Source organism: Salmo salar, chromosome 22 (genome assembly GCF_965601325.2).
Source record: "Salmo salar chromosome 22, fSalSal1, whole genome shotgun sequence".
NCBI lineage: Eukaryota > Metazoa > Chordata > Actinopteri > Salmoniformes > Salmonidae > Salmo > Salmo salar.
The window spans coordinates 30,664,098-30,682,509 of NC_138312.1; the positions used below are offsets into that span (position 1 = coordinate 30,664,098).

Below are 18,412 nucleotides of genomic sequence, written 5' to 3' on the forward strand. Positions count from 1 at the left end.
GATAATTTGGCCAGCCTCACAACTCCAGACCACGTGTATGGCGTCACGTGGGCGAGCGGTTTGCTGATGTCAATGCTGTGAACAAAGTGCCTCATGTGGTGGTGGGGTTATGGTATGGGCAGGCATTAGCTATGGACAATGAACACAATTGCACTTTATCGTTGGCAATTTAAATGCAGAGATCCCGTGAAGAGATCCTGAGGCCCATCCTGAGGCCCATGTTTCAGCATGATAATGCACAGCCCCATGTCGCAAGGATCTGTACACAATTCCTGGAAGCTGAAAATGTCCCAGTTCTTCCATGGCCCGCATACAAACCAGACATGTCACCTATTGAGCATGTTTGGGATGCTCTGGATTGACATGTACCACAGTGTGTTCCAGTTTCCGCCTATATCCAGTAACTTCGCACAGCCATTGAAGAGGAGTGGGACAACATTCCACAGGCCACAATCAACAGCCAGATCAACTCTATGTGAAGGAGATGTGTCGTGCTCAATGAGGCAAATGGTGGTCACACCAGATAGTGACTGGTTTTCTGATCTACGGCCCCCAAATTATTTTTTAAGGTATCTGTGACCAACAGATGCGTATCTGTATTCCCACTCATGTGAAATCCATAGATTAGGGCCTAGATTTGAACTGTAACTCAGTATTTAAAATTGTTGCATGTTGAATTTCGATTTTTGTTCAGTATATTTAGTAGTCTTATGGCTTGGGGGTAGAAGCTGTTCAGGGTGCCTTGGTACCACTTGCCGGGCGGTAGCAGAGAGAACAGTCTGTGACTTGGGTGGCTGGACTCTTTTACCATTTTAGGGCCTTCCTCTGACACCACCTAGTATAGAGATGAGCTGGGCCATACGCACTACCCTCTGTAGCGCCTTGCGGTCCGATGCCAAGCAGTTGCCATACCAAGTGGTGATGCAGCCAGTCAAGATGCTCTCAATAGTGCAGCTGTAGAACCTTTTAAGGATCCGAGGGACCATGCAAAATCTTTTCAGCCTCTTGAGGGGGAAAAGGCATTGTCGTGTGTTGGTGTGTGGACCATGTTAATTCTTTAGGGATTTGGACACCAAGGAACTTGAAGCTTGTGACCCGAGAGTATATGTGATGACAGTAATTATTCCGGACTAGTATTGTAATGATGTAAAAATCACTTGAAAAATCAAAAGAGCTGTAATCAGACCGCACCATGCGCTCTCACCACTGGTGTCCACCAGGGCTCTGTTCTAGGCCCTCTCCTATTCTCGCTATACACCAAGTCACTTGGCTCTGTCATATCCTCACATGGTCTCTCCTATCATTGCTATGCAGACGACACACAATTCATCTTCTCCTTTCCCCCTTCTGATAACCAGGCGGCGAATCGCATCTCTGCATGTCTGTCAGACATATCAGTGTGGATGACGGATCACCAGCTCAAGCTGAACCTCGGCAAGACGGAGCTGCTCTTCCTCCCGGGGAGGGACTGCCCGTTCCATGATCTCGCCATCACGGTTGACAACTTCCTTGTGTCCTCCTCCCAGAGTGCTAAGAACCTTGGCGTGATCCTGGACAACACCCTGTCGTTCTCCACTAACATCAAGGCGGTGACCCGATCCTGTAGGTTCATGCTCTACAACATTCGCAGAGTACGACCCTGCCTCACACAGGAAGCGGCGCAGGTCCTAATCCAGGCACTTGTCATCTCCCGTCTGGATTACTGCAACTCGCTGTTGGCTGGGCTCCCTGCCTGTGCCATTAAACCCCTACAACTCATCCAGAACGCCGCAGCCCGTCTGGTGTTCAACCTTCCCAAGTTCTCTCACGTCACCCCGCTCCTCCGCTCTCTCCACTGGCTTCCAGTTGAAGCTCGCATCCGCTACAAGACCATGGTGATTGCCTACGGAGCTGTGAAGGGAACGGCACCTCCATACCTTCAGGCTCTGATCAGGCCCTACACCCAAACAAGGGCACTGCGTTCATCCACCTCTGGCCTGCTGGCCCCCCTATCTCTGAGGAAGCACAGTTCCCGCTCAGCCCAGTCAAAACTGTTCGCTGCTCTGGCACCCCAATGGTGGAACAAGCTCCCTCACGACGCCAGGACAGCGGAGTCAATCACCACCTTCCGGAGACACCTGAAACCCCACCTCTTTAAGGAATACCTAGGATAGGATAAAGTAATCCTTCTAACCCCCCCCCCCCCTTAAAAGATTTAGATGCACTATTGTAAAGTGGTTGTTCCACTGGATATCATAAGGTGAATGCACCAATTTGTAAGTCGCTCTGGATAAGAGCGTCTGCTAAATGACTTAAATGTAAATGTAATGTAAATGTGTGGAGGTGGGTGTGTTTTTCCAATCATTCTCAGAGCATGTGGTGACACAATAACACTGTCAAAGTGATATTGACCGCTGGTTTGAAAACAGAGTCACAAGTAAAGAAAGCATCAAAATGAAAGATAGAAGAGAGTGATGAAGAGAAAGAACAAGGGAAAGGTGATCTGTCTGAAATCACTTTTTTCTCAGAGGTGTTAATGGAGACATGATCTAAAGTGAGATATACAGTATTTATTCTCACAGTTTCACACTGATGGAGCACACACAGACACAATACATAACATTCTAAAAATGTAATACACACATACAGATAGACAGAATATTGTGAACAAACACACACACAAAAGACATGCAACCAACAATATGCGCTTTTCAACAGAACAGTGAGATGTACTGTACATCGGTCTAATAACAAGATGCATTACTGCCCTTTCCTATGCCAACACTGGCTCACATCATGCACACACAGGGGACAGGCAGTGTGAAAGTGAATGATTTCCACTGTGTAGACAGGTTAGATTCCCTTAGGGCAACATTCAACACACAGGGCTGAGAAAACACACTTATTCCATATTGGACAGTTGCAGCTGCTTGTTACACTCTTATTATAAAGACATGCTCTGGAACTTTGGCAACTACTAAGTATTTATGTGTACATAATCTATGATAATCTATGAGCAGAATTACTGTGTTACCTCAATTAGCCACGAAATTCCTAGTTTGAAAGTGTTGTTTTTTCTGGAAGCTGTGTTGCGCCATTTTCCCTACATTTTGCCCCACAAGGACCAGCCCCCCAGCAATTCCATTTCAACCAGTATCAGTTACTCTCCAACCCTGATCACCCAATAAATAAAAACACAGATAAAGTAATAAACCAAGGCTTGGGAACTGATTGAAAGTGACACAGTATTTGAGGAATTGTGTCTTTGTAGTGATTCTACATTGATCATTTGAAAAAGAAAAATACATAATTGGTTAAAGAACAGAGAAGTAAAAAATAAAGTGATTGGGGAGCTCTTCAATGAAAGGTGGTTCAATAATACTGCGAGTGGGGTCAGCATGTTCTCTCATCCAATGTGTGCGTGTGGGTGAGCATGCATGTGTGTGCACGTTTGTGCATATGTGAGTGTTTGTGAAAAACTTAATGATGGCATCTGTTGGGTATATATTTCTGCAATGGAGAGACGCTAACACACTTGTTCATTTTCATATTATTACAACCCTTTGACTGTCATAACGCTAAATGGATTTAAACCCAGGCATAATCCATGTTATGAACAGAGTATGATTCTGTTAGTGAGGGAAGACAGCAGGGCGGTTATGGATGTCAGTTGTGGTAGAAAGGCGGTGAGAGTGGACCGGTCATCAATCCTGTTGTTGTGTGGGAGTTTTTCTGCTCCCTGTTACGTCTGTCAGCCTGGTGACGATCTGGAAGCAGCATCCTGTCCTCAGGAAACACAAAACAAAGGAAACATGATCTTTCTCTCTCTGTCTCCAAGGACAACACAAACACACACCACGTACCACTGAGAAGGGAACACCTAGTACTAAGCCATATATTGGCATTCTATTCTGTGTTTCAGACATAAGGAAGTGGATGGCTGCAAACTTTCTACTTTTAAACTCAGACAAAACAGAGATGCTTGTTCTAGGTCCCAAGAAACAAAGAGATCTTCTGTTGAATCTGCCAATTAATCTTGATGGTTGTACAGTCGTCTCAAATAAAACTGTGAAGGACCTCGGCGTTACTCTGGACCCTGATCTCTCTTTTGACGAACATATCAAGATTGTTTCAAGGACAGCTTTTTTCCATCTGCGTAACATTGCAAAGATCAGACATTTTCTGTCCAAGATTGATGCAGAAAAATTAATCCATGCTTTTGTTACTTCTAGATTAGACTACTGCAATACTCTACTTTCCGGCTACCCGGATAAAGAACTAAATAAACTTCAGTTAGTGCTAAATACGGCTGCGAGAATTCTGACTAGAACCAAAAAATGTGATCATATTACTCCAGTGCTAGCCTCCCTACACTGGCTTCCTGTTAAAGCAAGGGCTGATTTCAAGGTTTTACTGCTAACCTACAAAGCATTACATGGGCTTGCTCCTACCTATCTTTCCGATTTGGTCATGCCGTACATACCTAGACGTACGCTACGGTCACAAGATGCAGGCCTCCTAATTGTCCCTAGAATTTTTAAGCAAACAGCTGGAGGCAGGGCTTTCTCCAAAGAGCTCAATTTTTATGGAATGGTCTGCCTACCCATGTGAGAGACGCAGACTCAGTCTCAACCTTGAAGTCTTTATTGAAGACTCATCTCTTCAGTAGGTCCTATGATTGAGTGTAGTCTGGCACAGGAGTGTGAAGGTGAACGGAAAGGCACTGGAGCAACGAACCACCCTTGCTGTCTCTGCCTAGCCGGTTCCCCTCTCTCCCCTGGGATTCTCTGCCTCTAACCCTATTACATGGGCCGAGTCACTGGCTTACTGGTGCTCTTCCATGCCGTCCCTAGGAGGGGTGCGTCACTTGAGTGGGTTGAGTCACTGACATGGTCTTCCTGTCTGGGTTGGCGCCCCCCCTTGGGTTGTGCCGTTGCGGAGGTCTTTGTGGGCTATACTCGGCCTTGTCTCAGGATGGTAAGTTGGTTGTTGAAGATATCCCTCTAGTGGTGTGGGGGCTGTGCTTTGGCAAAGTGGGTGGGGTTATATCCTGCCTGTTTAGCCCTGTCCGGGGGTATCATCGGATGGGGCCACAGTGTCTCCTGACCCCTCCTGTCTCAGCCTCCAGTATTTATGCTGCAGTAGTTTATGTGTCGGGGGGCTAGGGTCAGTCTGTTATATCTGGAGTTCTCTCTCTCTCTCCCTCTCTCCCTCCCTCCCTCCCTCCCTCCCTCCCGGGGGACCTGAGCCCTAGGACCATGCCTCAGAACTACCTGGCATGATGACTCCTTGCTGTCCACCTGGCTGTGCTGCTGCTCCAGTTTCAACTGTTCTGCCTATGGAACCCTGACCTGTTCACTGGACATGCTACCTGTCCCAGACCTGCTGTTTTCAACTCTCTAGAGACAGCAGGAGCGGTAGAGACACTCTCAATGATCGGCTATGGAAAGCCAACTGACATTTACTCCTGAGGTACTGACCTGTTGCAGCCTTGACAACTACTATGATTATTATTATTTGACCATGCTGGTCATTTATGAACATTTGAACATCTTGGCCATGTTCTGTTATAATCTCCACCCGACACAGCCAGAAGAGGACTGGCCACCCCTCATAGCCTGGTTACTCTCTAGGTTTCTTCCTAGGTTCTGCCTTTCTAGGGAGTTTTTCCTAGCCCCCGTGCTTCTACACCTGCATTGCTTGCTGTTTGGGGTTTTAGGCTGGGTTTCTGTACAGCACTTTGAGATATCAGCTGATGTAAGAAGGGCTATATAAATACATTTGATTTGATTTGATATTCATAGACAATGTAGTCATGCAAATTGTGTCTATTATACAAAAGCGGTGGAGCAAAATCTCATTGTATTCAGAAGAACATACTGGATCCTTGGAGCAACTTTTCTCCAACTACAGTTCATATTGTCTCCATGGGTAACCTTGAGCGAACCATAATGACTCATCACTCACTACAATACAGGACAGAGTATATGAGGTTTGTTTCCCCTCTGTCTCTACCCGAGTAGAAGTCATCCAGGCATTATTTCCAGCTGCCTCTAAAGTAATAGAACTCTTATCAAAAAATGATGTGCTTAAGGTCTGAGTGACTGTTACATAAATATAATATTTAATAGACTTGTACTATGCTGTTTTGTCTGGCTCAGAATTGTAAATAGAAAGGCAAAACTGTACTTTATCATGCAGGTAGTCTGTCTACATGGATTGTAGTTAGCCTGTTTAGGTATTTTCATCCAACATTTCACTGAAACCACTGATAAGTAACATTGAACAAAATGTGTCAATAGGAGCCTCCGTTCCCAATGACTTATCTGCAGTGGTGAAAAGTACTTAACCTCTATGGGATGGGTGCCCCTAAAATGGGATGGTTGTTGCTAACGTGCGCTAATGTGACTAGAATGACGTTGCATACAACAACCAACTTTCAAGGACATAGACATGTCTAATATGGGCAGAAAGCTTCAATTCCTGTTAATCTAACTGCAGTGTCCAATTAACAGTAGCTATTACAGTGAAAAAATACCATGCTATTGTTTGATGAGAGTGCACAACAACATCAAAAACTTTTATCATGGCAACTGTTTTGATACATTCACCTCTGAAGATAAATAAGGTATTTACATTCAGTAGTCTTGCTCTGATTTGTAATCCTGAGGGTCCCAGAGATAAAACGTAGCATAGTTTTGTTTGATACAATCAATTTTCATGTTAAAATGTAGGAACTGGGGTCTATAGTTTGACCCCACTGCTGTCTCTGGCTTTACACCCATCTAGATGTGTGAAAGTTAGTGTATAAGCTAATGATCCATCATGTATGACATTCCTGGGAGTGTGTACACTTTCATTTTTGTATGGCTTACTGGTGTTCTTCCATGCCGTCCATGGGAGGGGTGCGTCACTTGAGTGGGTTGAGTCACTGACGTGGTCTTCCTGTCTGGGTTGGCGCCCCCCCTTGGGTTGTGCCGTGGCGGAGATCTTTGTGGGCTATACTCGGCCTTGTCTTAGGACGGTAAGTTGGTGGTTGGAGACATCCCTCTAGTGGTGTGGGGGCTGTGCTTTGGCAAAGTGCGTGGGGTTATATCCTGCCTGTTTGGCCCTGTCCGGGGGTATCTTCGGATGGGGCCACAGTGTCTTCTGATCCCTCCTGTCTCAGCCTCCAGTATTTATGCTGCAGTAGTTTATGTGTCGGGGGGCTAGGGTCAGTCTGTTACATCTGGAGTATTTCTCTTGTCTTATCCGGTGTCCTGTGTGAATTTAAATATGCTCTCTCTAATTCTCTCTTTCTCTCTTTCTTTCTTTCTTTCTCTCGGAGGACCTGAGCCCTAGGACCATGCCTCAGGACTACCTGGCATGATGACTCCTTGCTGTCCCAAGTCCACCTGGCCATGCTGCTGCTCCAGTTTCAACTGTTCTGCCTGCGGCTATGGAACCCTGACCTGTTAACCGGACGTGCTTGTTGCACCCTCGACAACTACTATGATTATTATTATTTGACCATGCTGGTCATTTATGAACATTTTAACATCTTGACCATGTTCTGTTATAATATCCACCCGGCACAGCCAGAAGAGGACTGGCCACCCCTCATAGCCTGGTTCCTCTCTAGGTTTCTTCCTAGGTTTTTGGCCTTTCTAGGGAGTTTTTCCTAGGGAGTTTTTCCTAGCCACCGTGCTTCTTTCACATGCATTGCTTGCTGTTTGGGGTTTTAGGCTGGGTTTCTGTACAGCACTTTGAGATATCAGCTGATGTACGAAGGGCTATATAAATACATTTGATTTGATTTGATTTGTTCTCTATAGCTATGTACTTGAAAATGTATCAATTGACCAATTCGGGACATTTGGGCAAACTCCTGGCTGACTTGAGACAAAATATTGTGCAGTAATGTAATTCTTCACTGGAGCAGTCTGAAATTTTGCACTTACACTGCTTTTGCACATTCACTGATGCCAAATTACACCTAGAGTCCTATCTGAAAGTATGGCCTTTCTCTTGCATTTCAAAGATGATAGAACAAAAAATTATCAAATAAAAAAAAACACATGTTATTTTGTTTGCATTATCTTTTACCAGATCGAATGTGTTATATTCTCCTACATTAATTTCACATTTCCACAAACTTCAAAGTGTTTCCTTTCAAGTGGTATCAAGAATATGCATATCCTTGCTTCAGGTCCTGAGCTACAAGCAGTTAGATGTCATTCTAGGCGAAAATTGAAAAAAATGGTACGATCCTTACTTTAAAGTATTACTTACATCGTTTTTTGGGGTATCTGTACTTTACTATTTATATTTTTGACAACTTTTACTTCATTACATTCCTAAAGAAAATAATGTACTTTTTACTCCATATATTTTCCCTGACACCCAAAAGTACTTGTTACATTTTGAATGCTTCGCAGGACAGAAAAGGATCCAATTCAGACACTTATCAAGAGAACAACACTAGTAATCCGTACTGCCTTTGATCTGGTAGACTCACTAAACACAAATGCTTAATTTGTAAATGATGTCTGAGTGTCAGAGTGTGCCCTGGCTATCCATAAAAAAAAAAGAAAATTGTGCCGTTTGGTTTTATTAATATAAGGAATTTTTTATTATTCATACTTTTACTTTTGACACTTATGTGTATTTTAGCAATTACATTTACTTTTGATACTTATGTATATTTCAAACCAGGGGCGCAGCTTTCACTGGGGACAGGGGGGACACATTGGAATGTGTTACAATACTAGGCAACGGTGTGCTTTTGGACAGTGCGGATGCCTCCGAGCAGTCGGGTAGGCTGTTTGGAGTTTTTATAATAATAATAATGATTATGTCCCCCCACTTATAAAACCAAAGTTGTGCCCCTGTTTAAAACCAAATACTTTCAGACTTTTACCCAAGTAGTATTTTGCTGGGTGACCTTCACTTTTACTTGAGTCATTTTCTATTAAGGTACTTTTACTCAAGAATGGCAATTGGGTACTTTTTCCAGCACAAGTAATTACAATTATTTTCAATGAAAATTCAAACCCCAACCCCCTTGTCCGAGATATCTGCCACATATAGAGACTGATACATCTCTATGAGTCAGAACCAGAAGCACAGACGCAGATGGAGATGCAAACACCCACAAGACGCCCCCCCAACACACACACGCACAGATTCATCAAACCTTTTTGTGATATGTGATAAAGGTGAATAAAGGTTACAAACGTATTCCCGCAGTCACAATGCTATAGAAAGCCTTTAGAATGGCGAGCTGCTCCAGCATGCTCAATGCAGAGGACAGTTGGATACTCACTGTATAGAGACTCATGGCGCCACACTCAATGGTTCAATCATCCACCCTCAATGGTCTAATTAAAAGTTGTTCCTTCTGTCTCGAGATTGTAGGAGGCTACAGTCATGACTGCCCCCATCTTTCAATCATCTTCTCATTTGCCTGGAAATGTCAGGGCCACCCAACTACTGAGACTTTCACTTCTTTGGCACAAATCAGACAAAGAAAGATGAAAAGATTGAACATTTTGTTTGATCAAGCTGAGATAGTATCTTATTAAAAACGGTGACCTCAAACCCACACCACCTCTCCCTATTATCTGAACACAATAAGAAAGTTGCATTATTATTAAGTTCATTTTGAGACAGACATTTTACGCAGAGAGCTTGTAAGGCCCTAATTTGACCTCATGAATAATGTAAATGAATCATCCACTGACCTAGACATAATTGGGATGAAGTCTGGGTACAAAAGACACATTTACTCAGAGGTATGCCATTTATTGAGAGGATAATACAGTATGCATAAAAAGTAGTTTAGGTTGACAGCATCTGTCTCTTGCCACATACAGTTGTCTACTGTAAATGCAATGGCTTGGCACTGTTAGAATGCCCCTAAACCACTACATTACCAGTGCTATTGAAACAATTAATTGGGATTGGAAAATGGTATTGCAATTCTCTACTTCTCGAGTTAACTGTTAGTTATTCATACAGTAGCCTACCTTTTACCACAAAGGTCATGAGTATTGCAATATCCTTTGGTTATAATCAAATGTTTATGCACCTGTTACTATGTATGATGAGAGCAAGAGAGAGAGAGAAAGAGAGATGGTGAGAGAGAGAGAAAGATGGTGAGAGAGAGAGAAAGATGGTGAGAGAGAGAGAAAGATGGTGAGAGAGGGAGAGAGATGGTGAGAGAGAGAGAAAGATGGTGAGAGAGAGAGAGAGAGAGAGATGGTGAGAGAGAGATAGTGAGGGAGAGAGATGGTGAGAGAGAGAGATGGTGAGAGAGAGAGAGAGAGAGAGATGGTGAGGGAGAGAGAGAGAGATGGTGAGAAAGAGAGAGAGAGAGAGAGAGAGAGATGGTGAGAAAGAGAGAGAGAGAGAGAGATGGTGAGAAAGAGAGATGGTTAGAGAGAGAGAGAGAGATTGGGGTAGCTGGTCGAACCCTGATTGGAGCATGTGTGCTCTGCTGTACCTATAATAATCGGGCAGATATTGGGAGAGATCATTTGTGGTGGAATTTCTACAGGACATTTCCTTTTCATTGTAGAACATAGGAGGGCTACACGGAAAAAGAAGCATCAGGTTCTCTCTGTCATCGACATAAGATTGAACAAATATCAATAAGGTAATCATTTTTGTATTGTTAATGCATGCATCCTTGGGGGGGAAAAATGTTTTAGTTTTAAAGTAATACGTTTTTTACTGTTTTGTATTATTATTTATTTTATCGTTTAAAAAAAAGTGTCAAATTCTTGGCTAAACTGTCATGACTTGTCAAAAGATAGACATTATTCCTTGAAGGCCGAGGTCTTTTTAGTTAAAAAGTCTACAGGTAGCTCTCACTAAAGCTATAGCATATTCAGTGCCTTGCAAAAGTATTTTCAGACCCTTTTCTTCACACGTTATTGTGTTACAAAGTGGGATTAACATTGATTTAATTGTAATTTGTTGTCAACAATCTACACAAAATAACCTTTAATGTGAAAGTGGAAGAAAAAATATATTTTCTTTTAAAGATTAATACAAATTAAATAACTAAAATATAGTTGTTGCATAAGTATTCAGCTCCTCAAGTCAATACATGTTAAAAATACCTTTGGCATCATTTACAGCTGGGATTCTTCTTGGGGAAGTCTACAGCAGCTTTGAACACCTGGGTTGTGCAATTTTTGCCCGTTATTATTTTCAAAATTCTTTCTTCAAGCTCTGTCAAGATGCTGGTGATAATGATTTTACAGCCATTTTTTAAGTCTTGCAAAAGATTTTTAAGCAGATTTAAGTAAAAACGGTAACTCAGGAACATTCACTGTCTTCTTGGCAAGCACCTCGATTGTAGATTTGACTTTGCGTTGTAGGTTATTGTCCTGCTGAAACATGAATTCCTCTCACAGTGTCTGGTGTAAAGCACACTGAAGCAGGTTTTCCTCTAGGATTTCTCCTGTACTTAGCTCCATCCAGTTTAATTTTATCCTGAAAACCCCACCAGTATTTGCCGATGTCAAGCATACCAATACCATGATGCAGCAACCACCATGCTAGAAAATAAGGAGGCAGTTACTCAGTGATGTGTTGTGTTGGATTTGCTCCAAACATACAGTACCGGTCAAAAGTTTGGACACACCAACTCATTTAAGGGTTTTTCTTTATTTGTACTATTTTCTACAATGTAAAATAATAGTGAAGACATCACAACTATGAAATAACACATACGGAATCATGTAGTAACCAAAAAAAAAGAGTTAAACAAGTCAAAATATATGTTATATTTGAGATTCTTCAAAATAGCCATCCTTCGCCTTGACAGCTTTGCACACTCTTGGCATTCTCTCAACCAGCTTCATGAGGTAGTCACCTGGAATGCATTCAATTAACAGGTGTGCCTTCTTAAAAGGTAATTTGGGGAATTTCTTTCCTTCTTCTGCCTTTGAGGCAATCAGTTGTGTTGTGACAAGGTAGGGGTGGTATACAGAATATATGCCTATTTGGTAAAAGACCAAGTCCATATTATGTCAAGAACAGCTCAAATAAGCAAAAAGAATTGACAGTCCATCATTACTTTAAGACATGAATGGAAGTCAATGCGGAAAATTTCAAGAACTTTGAAAGTTTCTTTAAGTGCAGTTGCAAAAACCATCAGGCACTATGATGAACCTGGCTCTCATGAGGACTGCCATAGGAAAGGAAGACCCAGAGTTACCGCTGCTGCAAAGGATAAATTCATTAGAGTTAACTGCACCTCAGATTGCAGCCCAAATAAATGCTTCAGAGTTCAAGGAACAGACACATCTCAACATCAACTGTTCAGAGGAGACTGTGTGAATCAGGCCTTCATGGTAGAATTGCTGCAAATTGCTACTAAAGGACACCAATAATAAGAAGAGACTTGCTTGGGCCAAGAAACACGAGCAATGGACATTAGACCGGTGGAAATCTGTCCTTTGGTCTGATGAGTCCACTTTTTAGATTTTTGGTTCCAACCGCCTTGTCTTTGTGAGACGCAGAGTAGGTGAACAGATGATCTCTGAATGTGTGGTTCCCATGAAGCTGGTTTAGAGAATGCCAAGAGTGTGCAAAGCTGTCATCGCTTCGAGGCAAGCAACAGTGAAGCATGCATGAGAGCATCAGCTGTTCCGGACGACTGTGTGATCACACTCTCCGTAGCCGATGTGAATAAGACCTTTAAACAGGTAAACATTCACAAGGCCGCAGGGACCGGCAGATTACCAGGACGTTTACTCTGAGCATGTGCTGACCAACTGGCAAATGTGTCTCCACTAACATTTTCAACCTGTCCCTGACTGGGTCTGTAATACCAACATGTTTCAAGCAGACCACCATAGTCCCTGTGCCCAAGAACACTAAGGTAACCTGCCTAAATGACTACCGACCCGTAGCACTCACGTCTATAGCAAAGAAGTGCTTTGAAAGGCTGGTCATGGCTCACATCAACACCATCATCCCAGAAACCCTGGACCCACTCCAATTTGCATATCTCTATTGCACTCCACACTGCTCTATCCCACCTGGACAAAAGGAACACCTTTGTGAAAATGCTATTCATTGACTACAACTCAGAATTCAACACCATAGTGCCCTCAAAGCTCATCACTAAACTAAGGACTCTGGGACTAAGCACCTCCCTCTGCAACTGGATCCTGGACTTCCTGACGGGCCAACCCCAGGTGGTAAGGGTAGGTAACAACACATCTGCCACACTGATCCTCAACACAGGGGCCCCTCAGGGGTTGCGTGCTCAGTCCCCTCCTGTACACCCTGTTCACCCATGACTGCATGGCCAAGCATGACTCCAACACCATCATTAAGTTTGCCGACGACACAACAATGGTAGGCCTGATCACCGACAATGATGAGACAGCCTATAGGGAGGAGGTTAGAGACCTGTCAGTGTGGTACCATGATAACAACCTCACCCTCAACGTGATCAAGACAAAGGAGATGATTGTGGACAACAGGAAAAGGAGGACCAAGGACGCCGCCATTCTCATCGACGGGGTTGTATTGGAGCAGGTTGAGAGCTTAAAGTTCCTTGATGTCCACATCACCAACCTATTCCCCCTCAGGAGACTGAAAACATTTGGAATGGGTCCTCATATCCTCAAAAGGTTCTACAGCTGCACCATCGAGAGCATCCTGACTGGTTGCATCACCACCTGGTATGGCAACTGCTCGACCTCCGACCGCAAGACACTACAGAGGGTAGTGCTTACGGCCCAGTACATCACTGGGGACAAAATTCCTGCAATCCAGGACCTTTATACCAGGTAGTGTCAGAGGAAGGCCCAAATAATTGCCAAGGACTCCAGCCACCCTAGTCATAGACTGTTCTCTCTGCTACGTCACGGCAAGCGGTCCCGGAGCGCCAAGTCTACGTCCAAAAGGCTTCTTAACAGCTTCTACCCCCAAGCCATAACACTCCTGAACAGCTAATCAAATGGCTAACCGGACTATTTGCATTGTCCCCAACCCCCATTTTTACGCTGCTGTTACTCTGTTTATTATCCATACATAGTCACTTTACCTCTACCTACATGCACATATTACCTCAATTACCTCGACTAACCGGTGCCCCCGCACATTGACTCTGTACCGGTACCCCCTGTATATAGCCTCGCTACTGTTATTTTATTGTGTTATTTGTCTATTTTTTATTATTATTATTATAATATACATCTATACATTTTTATCCACTTTGACGTTAGACTATTTTGTGTAGATTGATGAAAAAAAATATGTAATTAATTAAATTAATCACACTTTGTAACACAATAAAATGTGAAGAAATCCATAGGGTCTGAATTATTTTCAATGCACTGTATATATGTATAATGCTAAAAGTAAGATAGACCTACATTGCATTGATTTGTCAGGGATACCGTCTTGTGTTGCCAAACGTCAATCAGTGTACTCTCATATTTGGAGAATATTGTAATCTTATCATCCAGTTATGTTTTATTTATTTGTAAATCCCAGTATTTATTTGTGCAATACAATTTGTGTTTGGGGGGGCTTGGAAAATACTTCCTGTAGGCTATCAAAATACTTAATTTCATGTTTTTTTTAAATACTCAAAATAATAGCCTTAGCAGCCTCATAAATTCAGCTGTACGTCTGGATTTTTTAAATGAACCAATACTCATATTAAAAGGATTCGTTTGACAAAACGAATACATTAATACAAAAATAAAAATGTTTCAGTACAAATATTTGCATTTTTAGACCCATTTGAAGATACATTTTGCTCATACCCTGTTTCTCATGGTTGTCATGGCTGTCTTTTCTCCTGCCTCAGTTTGCAGAGAACACTATCCCACCTGGACAGCAGAGAGATGATGAGACACGGCTGTGCGCAGGCCATATTGACTTTCTTGGTTATCCTCATCTCATGTCCCATGGAGTCAGACTGTGAAGAGGACTCCTACAACTCAATACTGCAGGTAGACACTGCTCTAGTATTTAAATAGTCTTAGAAATTTTAAGGTTTTGCCGTCTTTTCATTGGGTCTTGTAGCCGTTGGTCTGTATCTCACAAATTAAAAAATGTATTTCAAAATGAAGTCAATTTATTGATACAAACTCTCTGCTTTCCCAGGACAGCCCATATTACCTCAGCAGTGGTTTAACTAATTTTAAGAGGTACAGGGACATTCACGACGACACCTTTGTGGGTCTGATGGGCAGGAGGAGTGCAGGTGAGAGTCTGGGACTCCGGGGTCCTAAAGAGCCTTTGTTTGCTGGTAGCTGGCTCTTCAATATGGATGGTCGCGTGCATTATGGATTTATGCAGATACACAGTAGGTTTATCAAAGGCAGCTTGTCTGTGACCAATGCATCTGAAGACAAATTCAGTCAAATGCAGCATTTAGATTGTGGTAACATACTGTACAGTAATATGCAATCATTATTTTCAGGTGTAAATGATCTACCGTCACGAAGAAGTAAGATCAGTAAGTCAAATCTTATCCAACACCTTGGATGCACTATGTAATGATAAGCACTGTTGCATACAGTATGTAATGATAAAGTTTTTAAAGAACCAGACTCCTCTTTTTCCGTAGGGGACATGGATGATGTCTTTGTGGGCCTCCTGGGTCGCAGGAGCTCCGGGTCAGGTGAGTAACTAGCTACATATGCTACACAGATCTATTGCTGGGTAGAGGGAAACAAAGCCTGGAGAGAGTCTGCCCTCTAGTGGCACTTTGTGGAATTCCTAAATGCCAAAGGAGATTATGGCTAAAGAATGCTGGGGAACATGTTTACTAAGCCTGTTTAACTTGTTGATCTGTGCTGTTGATAGCCATCCCTCAGCCCTGGAGGGAGGAGGTATACCCACAGCCAAGCGGAGGCATTCTCATCAAGAAAGGGAGACTGAGGCAAGTAGGACTTTTACATGAAATGACCAATCAGTACAAAAACAACACTCCAAAGTCAGTTAGAGACCATTATGGTCTAATATGGAGTGAGTTGAATCTTCATATTAAATGATTAAACAATCACTAAAAGAAAGCAACTAAGATAGTACGAGTTATCAGCCCTGTACAGGCTGGACTACTGTGCTACAGTTTTTAGTGGTGCTCTGTCATCTTTCCAGATCTGACCAATGAGTTGAGCTATGTTTTTCTTGTTCCATCTCTGCTCAGATTTGTACCCGGTGTATAGGGTCCCGCCTCGTCCCTTTCATCCAACCAAACACCGCACAGCAGACTGCACTACGCCAGACTGTATACACGTCATTCATCCTAAGTTACGTTATTTACCACTAAGAAACCATTGTCTTGCTGTGATACCACTATTTTTCCTTTTTGTCACCACTATAAAAGGTGAATGAATGAATATCTGTAACACACATGTAAAGTATTACAAATGAATGTAATGTTATGTTAGACATGGTCGTAGTACATTAGGTATGTTATACCATATGAAGGGTGTCTTTCTTTAATATGCTGGTTAAAGCACTTTTCATTAAATTGATTAAAATCAATTTAACTCTAACTCTTCTTAAACATACATATACACCAAACATAAATAAACAGAGGCAGTTCTGAACACCGTTCCCTTTGACAAGAATGTAAACTTCACAGAACCAAAACGCAACACTTAAAGTGTTGGTCCCATGTTTCATGAGCTGAAATAAAAGACCCCAGAAATGTTCCATATGTACAAAAAGCTTCAATCTCTCCAATTTTGTGAACAAATTAGTTTACATGTGTTAGTGAGCATTTCTCCTTTGCCAAGATAATCCATCCACCCGACAGGTGTGGCATGATCATTACACAGGGCCACTAAAATGTGCAGTTTTGTCACACAACACAATACCACAGATGTCTCAAGTTGAGGGAGCGTGCAATTGACATGCTGACTGCAGGAATGTCCACCAGAGCTGTTGCCAGAGAATTGAATATTAATTTGTCTACCATAAGCCACCTCCAACGTCGTTTTTGAGAATGTGGTAGTACGTCGAACCGGCCTCACAACCGCAGACCACGTGTAACCACGCCAGCCCAAGATCTCCAAATTCGGCATCACCTGAAGGATCGTCAGACCAGCCAACCGGACAGCTGATGAAATTGAGGAGCATTTATATCTGTAATAAAGCCCTGTTGTAAGGAAAAACTCAGTGTTGGTAGAAGCACCACAATCCCTGACAATCCTCTAAATACAGTGCCTTCGGAAAGTATTCAGAACCCTTGACTTTTTCCACATTTTGTTACAGCCTTATTCTAAAATGGATTAAAAAATAATAATTATCCACAGCAATCCACACACACACACACACACACACACAATACCCCATAATGGCAAGGTGAAAACAGGTTTGACATTTTTGCTAATTTATTATAAAACAGAAATACCTTTACAGAAGTACTCAAACCCTTCGCTATGAGACACTAAATTGAGCTCAGGAGCATCCTCTTTCCATTGATCATCCTTAAGATGTTTCTACAACTTGATTGTTGTTCACCTGTGGTAAATTTAATTGATTGGACATGATTTGGAAAGGCACACACCTGTCTATATAGAAGACTCCACAGTTGACAGTGCATGTCAGAGCAAAAACCAAGCCATGAGGTTGAAGGAATTGTCCGTAGAGGTCAGAGACAGAATTGTGTTGAGGCACAGATCTGGGGAAGGGTACCAAAACATTTCTGCAGCATTGATGGACCCCAAGAACACAGTGGCCTCCATCATTCTTAAATGAAGAAGTTTGGATCCACCAAGACTCTTTCTAGAGCTGACCGCCCGGCCAAACTGAGCAATCGGAGAAGGGTCTCAGTCACTCTGACAGAGCTCCTTTGTGGAGATGGGAGAACCTCCCAGAAGGACAACCATCTCTGCAGCACTCCACCAATCAGGCCTTTATGGTAGAATGGCCAGACGAAAGCCACTCCTCAGTAAAAGGCACATGACAGCCAGCTTGAAGTTTGCCAAATGGCACCAAAAGACTCTCAGACCATGAGAAACAAGGTTCTCTGGTCTGATGAAACCAAGATTGAACTCTTTGGCCTCAATGCCAAGCGTCACATCTGAAGGAAACCTGGCACCATCCCTACGTTGAAGCATGGGGGTGGCAGCATCAGGCTGTGGGGATGTTTTTCAGCGGCAGGGACTGGGAGACTTGTCAGGAGAGGGAAAGAGGAACAGAGATAAGTATAGAGATTCTTGATGAAAACCTGCGCCACTGTGCGCAGGACCTCAGACTGGGGCAAAGGTTCCCCTTCCAATATGACAACGACCCTAAGCACACAGCCAATACAACGCAGGAGTGGCTTCGGGACAAGTCTCAATGTCCTTGAGTGGCCCTGCCAGAGCCCGGACTTTAACCCGATCAAACATTTCTGGAGAGACCTGAAAATAGCTGCGCAGCAACGCTCCACATCCAACCTGACAGAGCTTGAGAAGATCTG

At 43.0% G+C, this 18,412-nt stretch overlaps 1 protein-coding gene across 4 annotated transcripts; it reads left to right on the forward strand.

Annotated features, from left to right (window-relative positions):
- Positions 1 to 10,451: 10,451 nt before the first annotated feature.
- On the forward strand, positions 10,452 to 16,488 carry LOC106583230 (uncharacterized). Of its 4 annotated transcripts, XM_014167168.3 has the most exons (7): positions 10,452 to 10,615; positions 14,801 to 14,945; positions 15,100 to 15,199; positions 15,419 to 15,454; positions 15,566 to 15,619; positions 15,805 to 15,880; positions 16,148 to 16,488. In XM_014167168.3, the coding sequence occupies exons 2-7, from the start codon at positions 14,838 to 14,840 to the stop codon at positions 16,164 to 16,166; spliced, it is 393 nt and encodes a 130-aa protein (XP_014022643.1). In that variant the 5' UTR covers positions 10,452 to 10,615; positions 14,801 to 14,837; the 3' UTR covers positions 16,167 to 16,488. The 4 variants fall into 4 exon arrangements, with proteins under 4 accessions (XP_014022643.1, XP_014022639.1, XP_014022640.1 ...); XM_014167164.3 differs by having other exon boundaries at positions 15,100 to 15,454; XM_014167165.3 differs by lacking the exon at positions 16,148 to 16,488 and having other exon boundaries at positions 15,100 to 15,301; positions 15,805 to 16,117.
- The last annotated feature ends 1,924 nt before the right edge of the window (positions 16,489 to 18,412 follow it).

Bases quoted from the DNA above. Each gene is read 5' to 3' on its own strand.
- LOC106583230 (XM_014167164.3), top strand. From the start codon at position 14,838: ATGATGAGACACGGCTGTGCGCAGGCCATATTGACTTTCTTGGTTATC. The intron at 15,455-15,565 runs GTAAGTCAAATC...CTTTTTCCGTAG, and splicing joins GTCACGAAGAAGTAAGATCA to GGGACATGGATGATGTCTTT. The intron at 15,620-15,804 runs GTGAGTAACTAG...TGCTGTTGATAG, and splicing joins TCGCAGGAGCTCCGGGTCAG to CCATCCCTCAGCCCTGGAGG.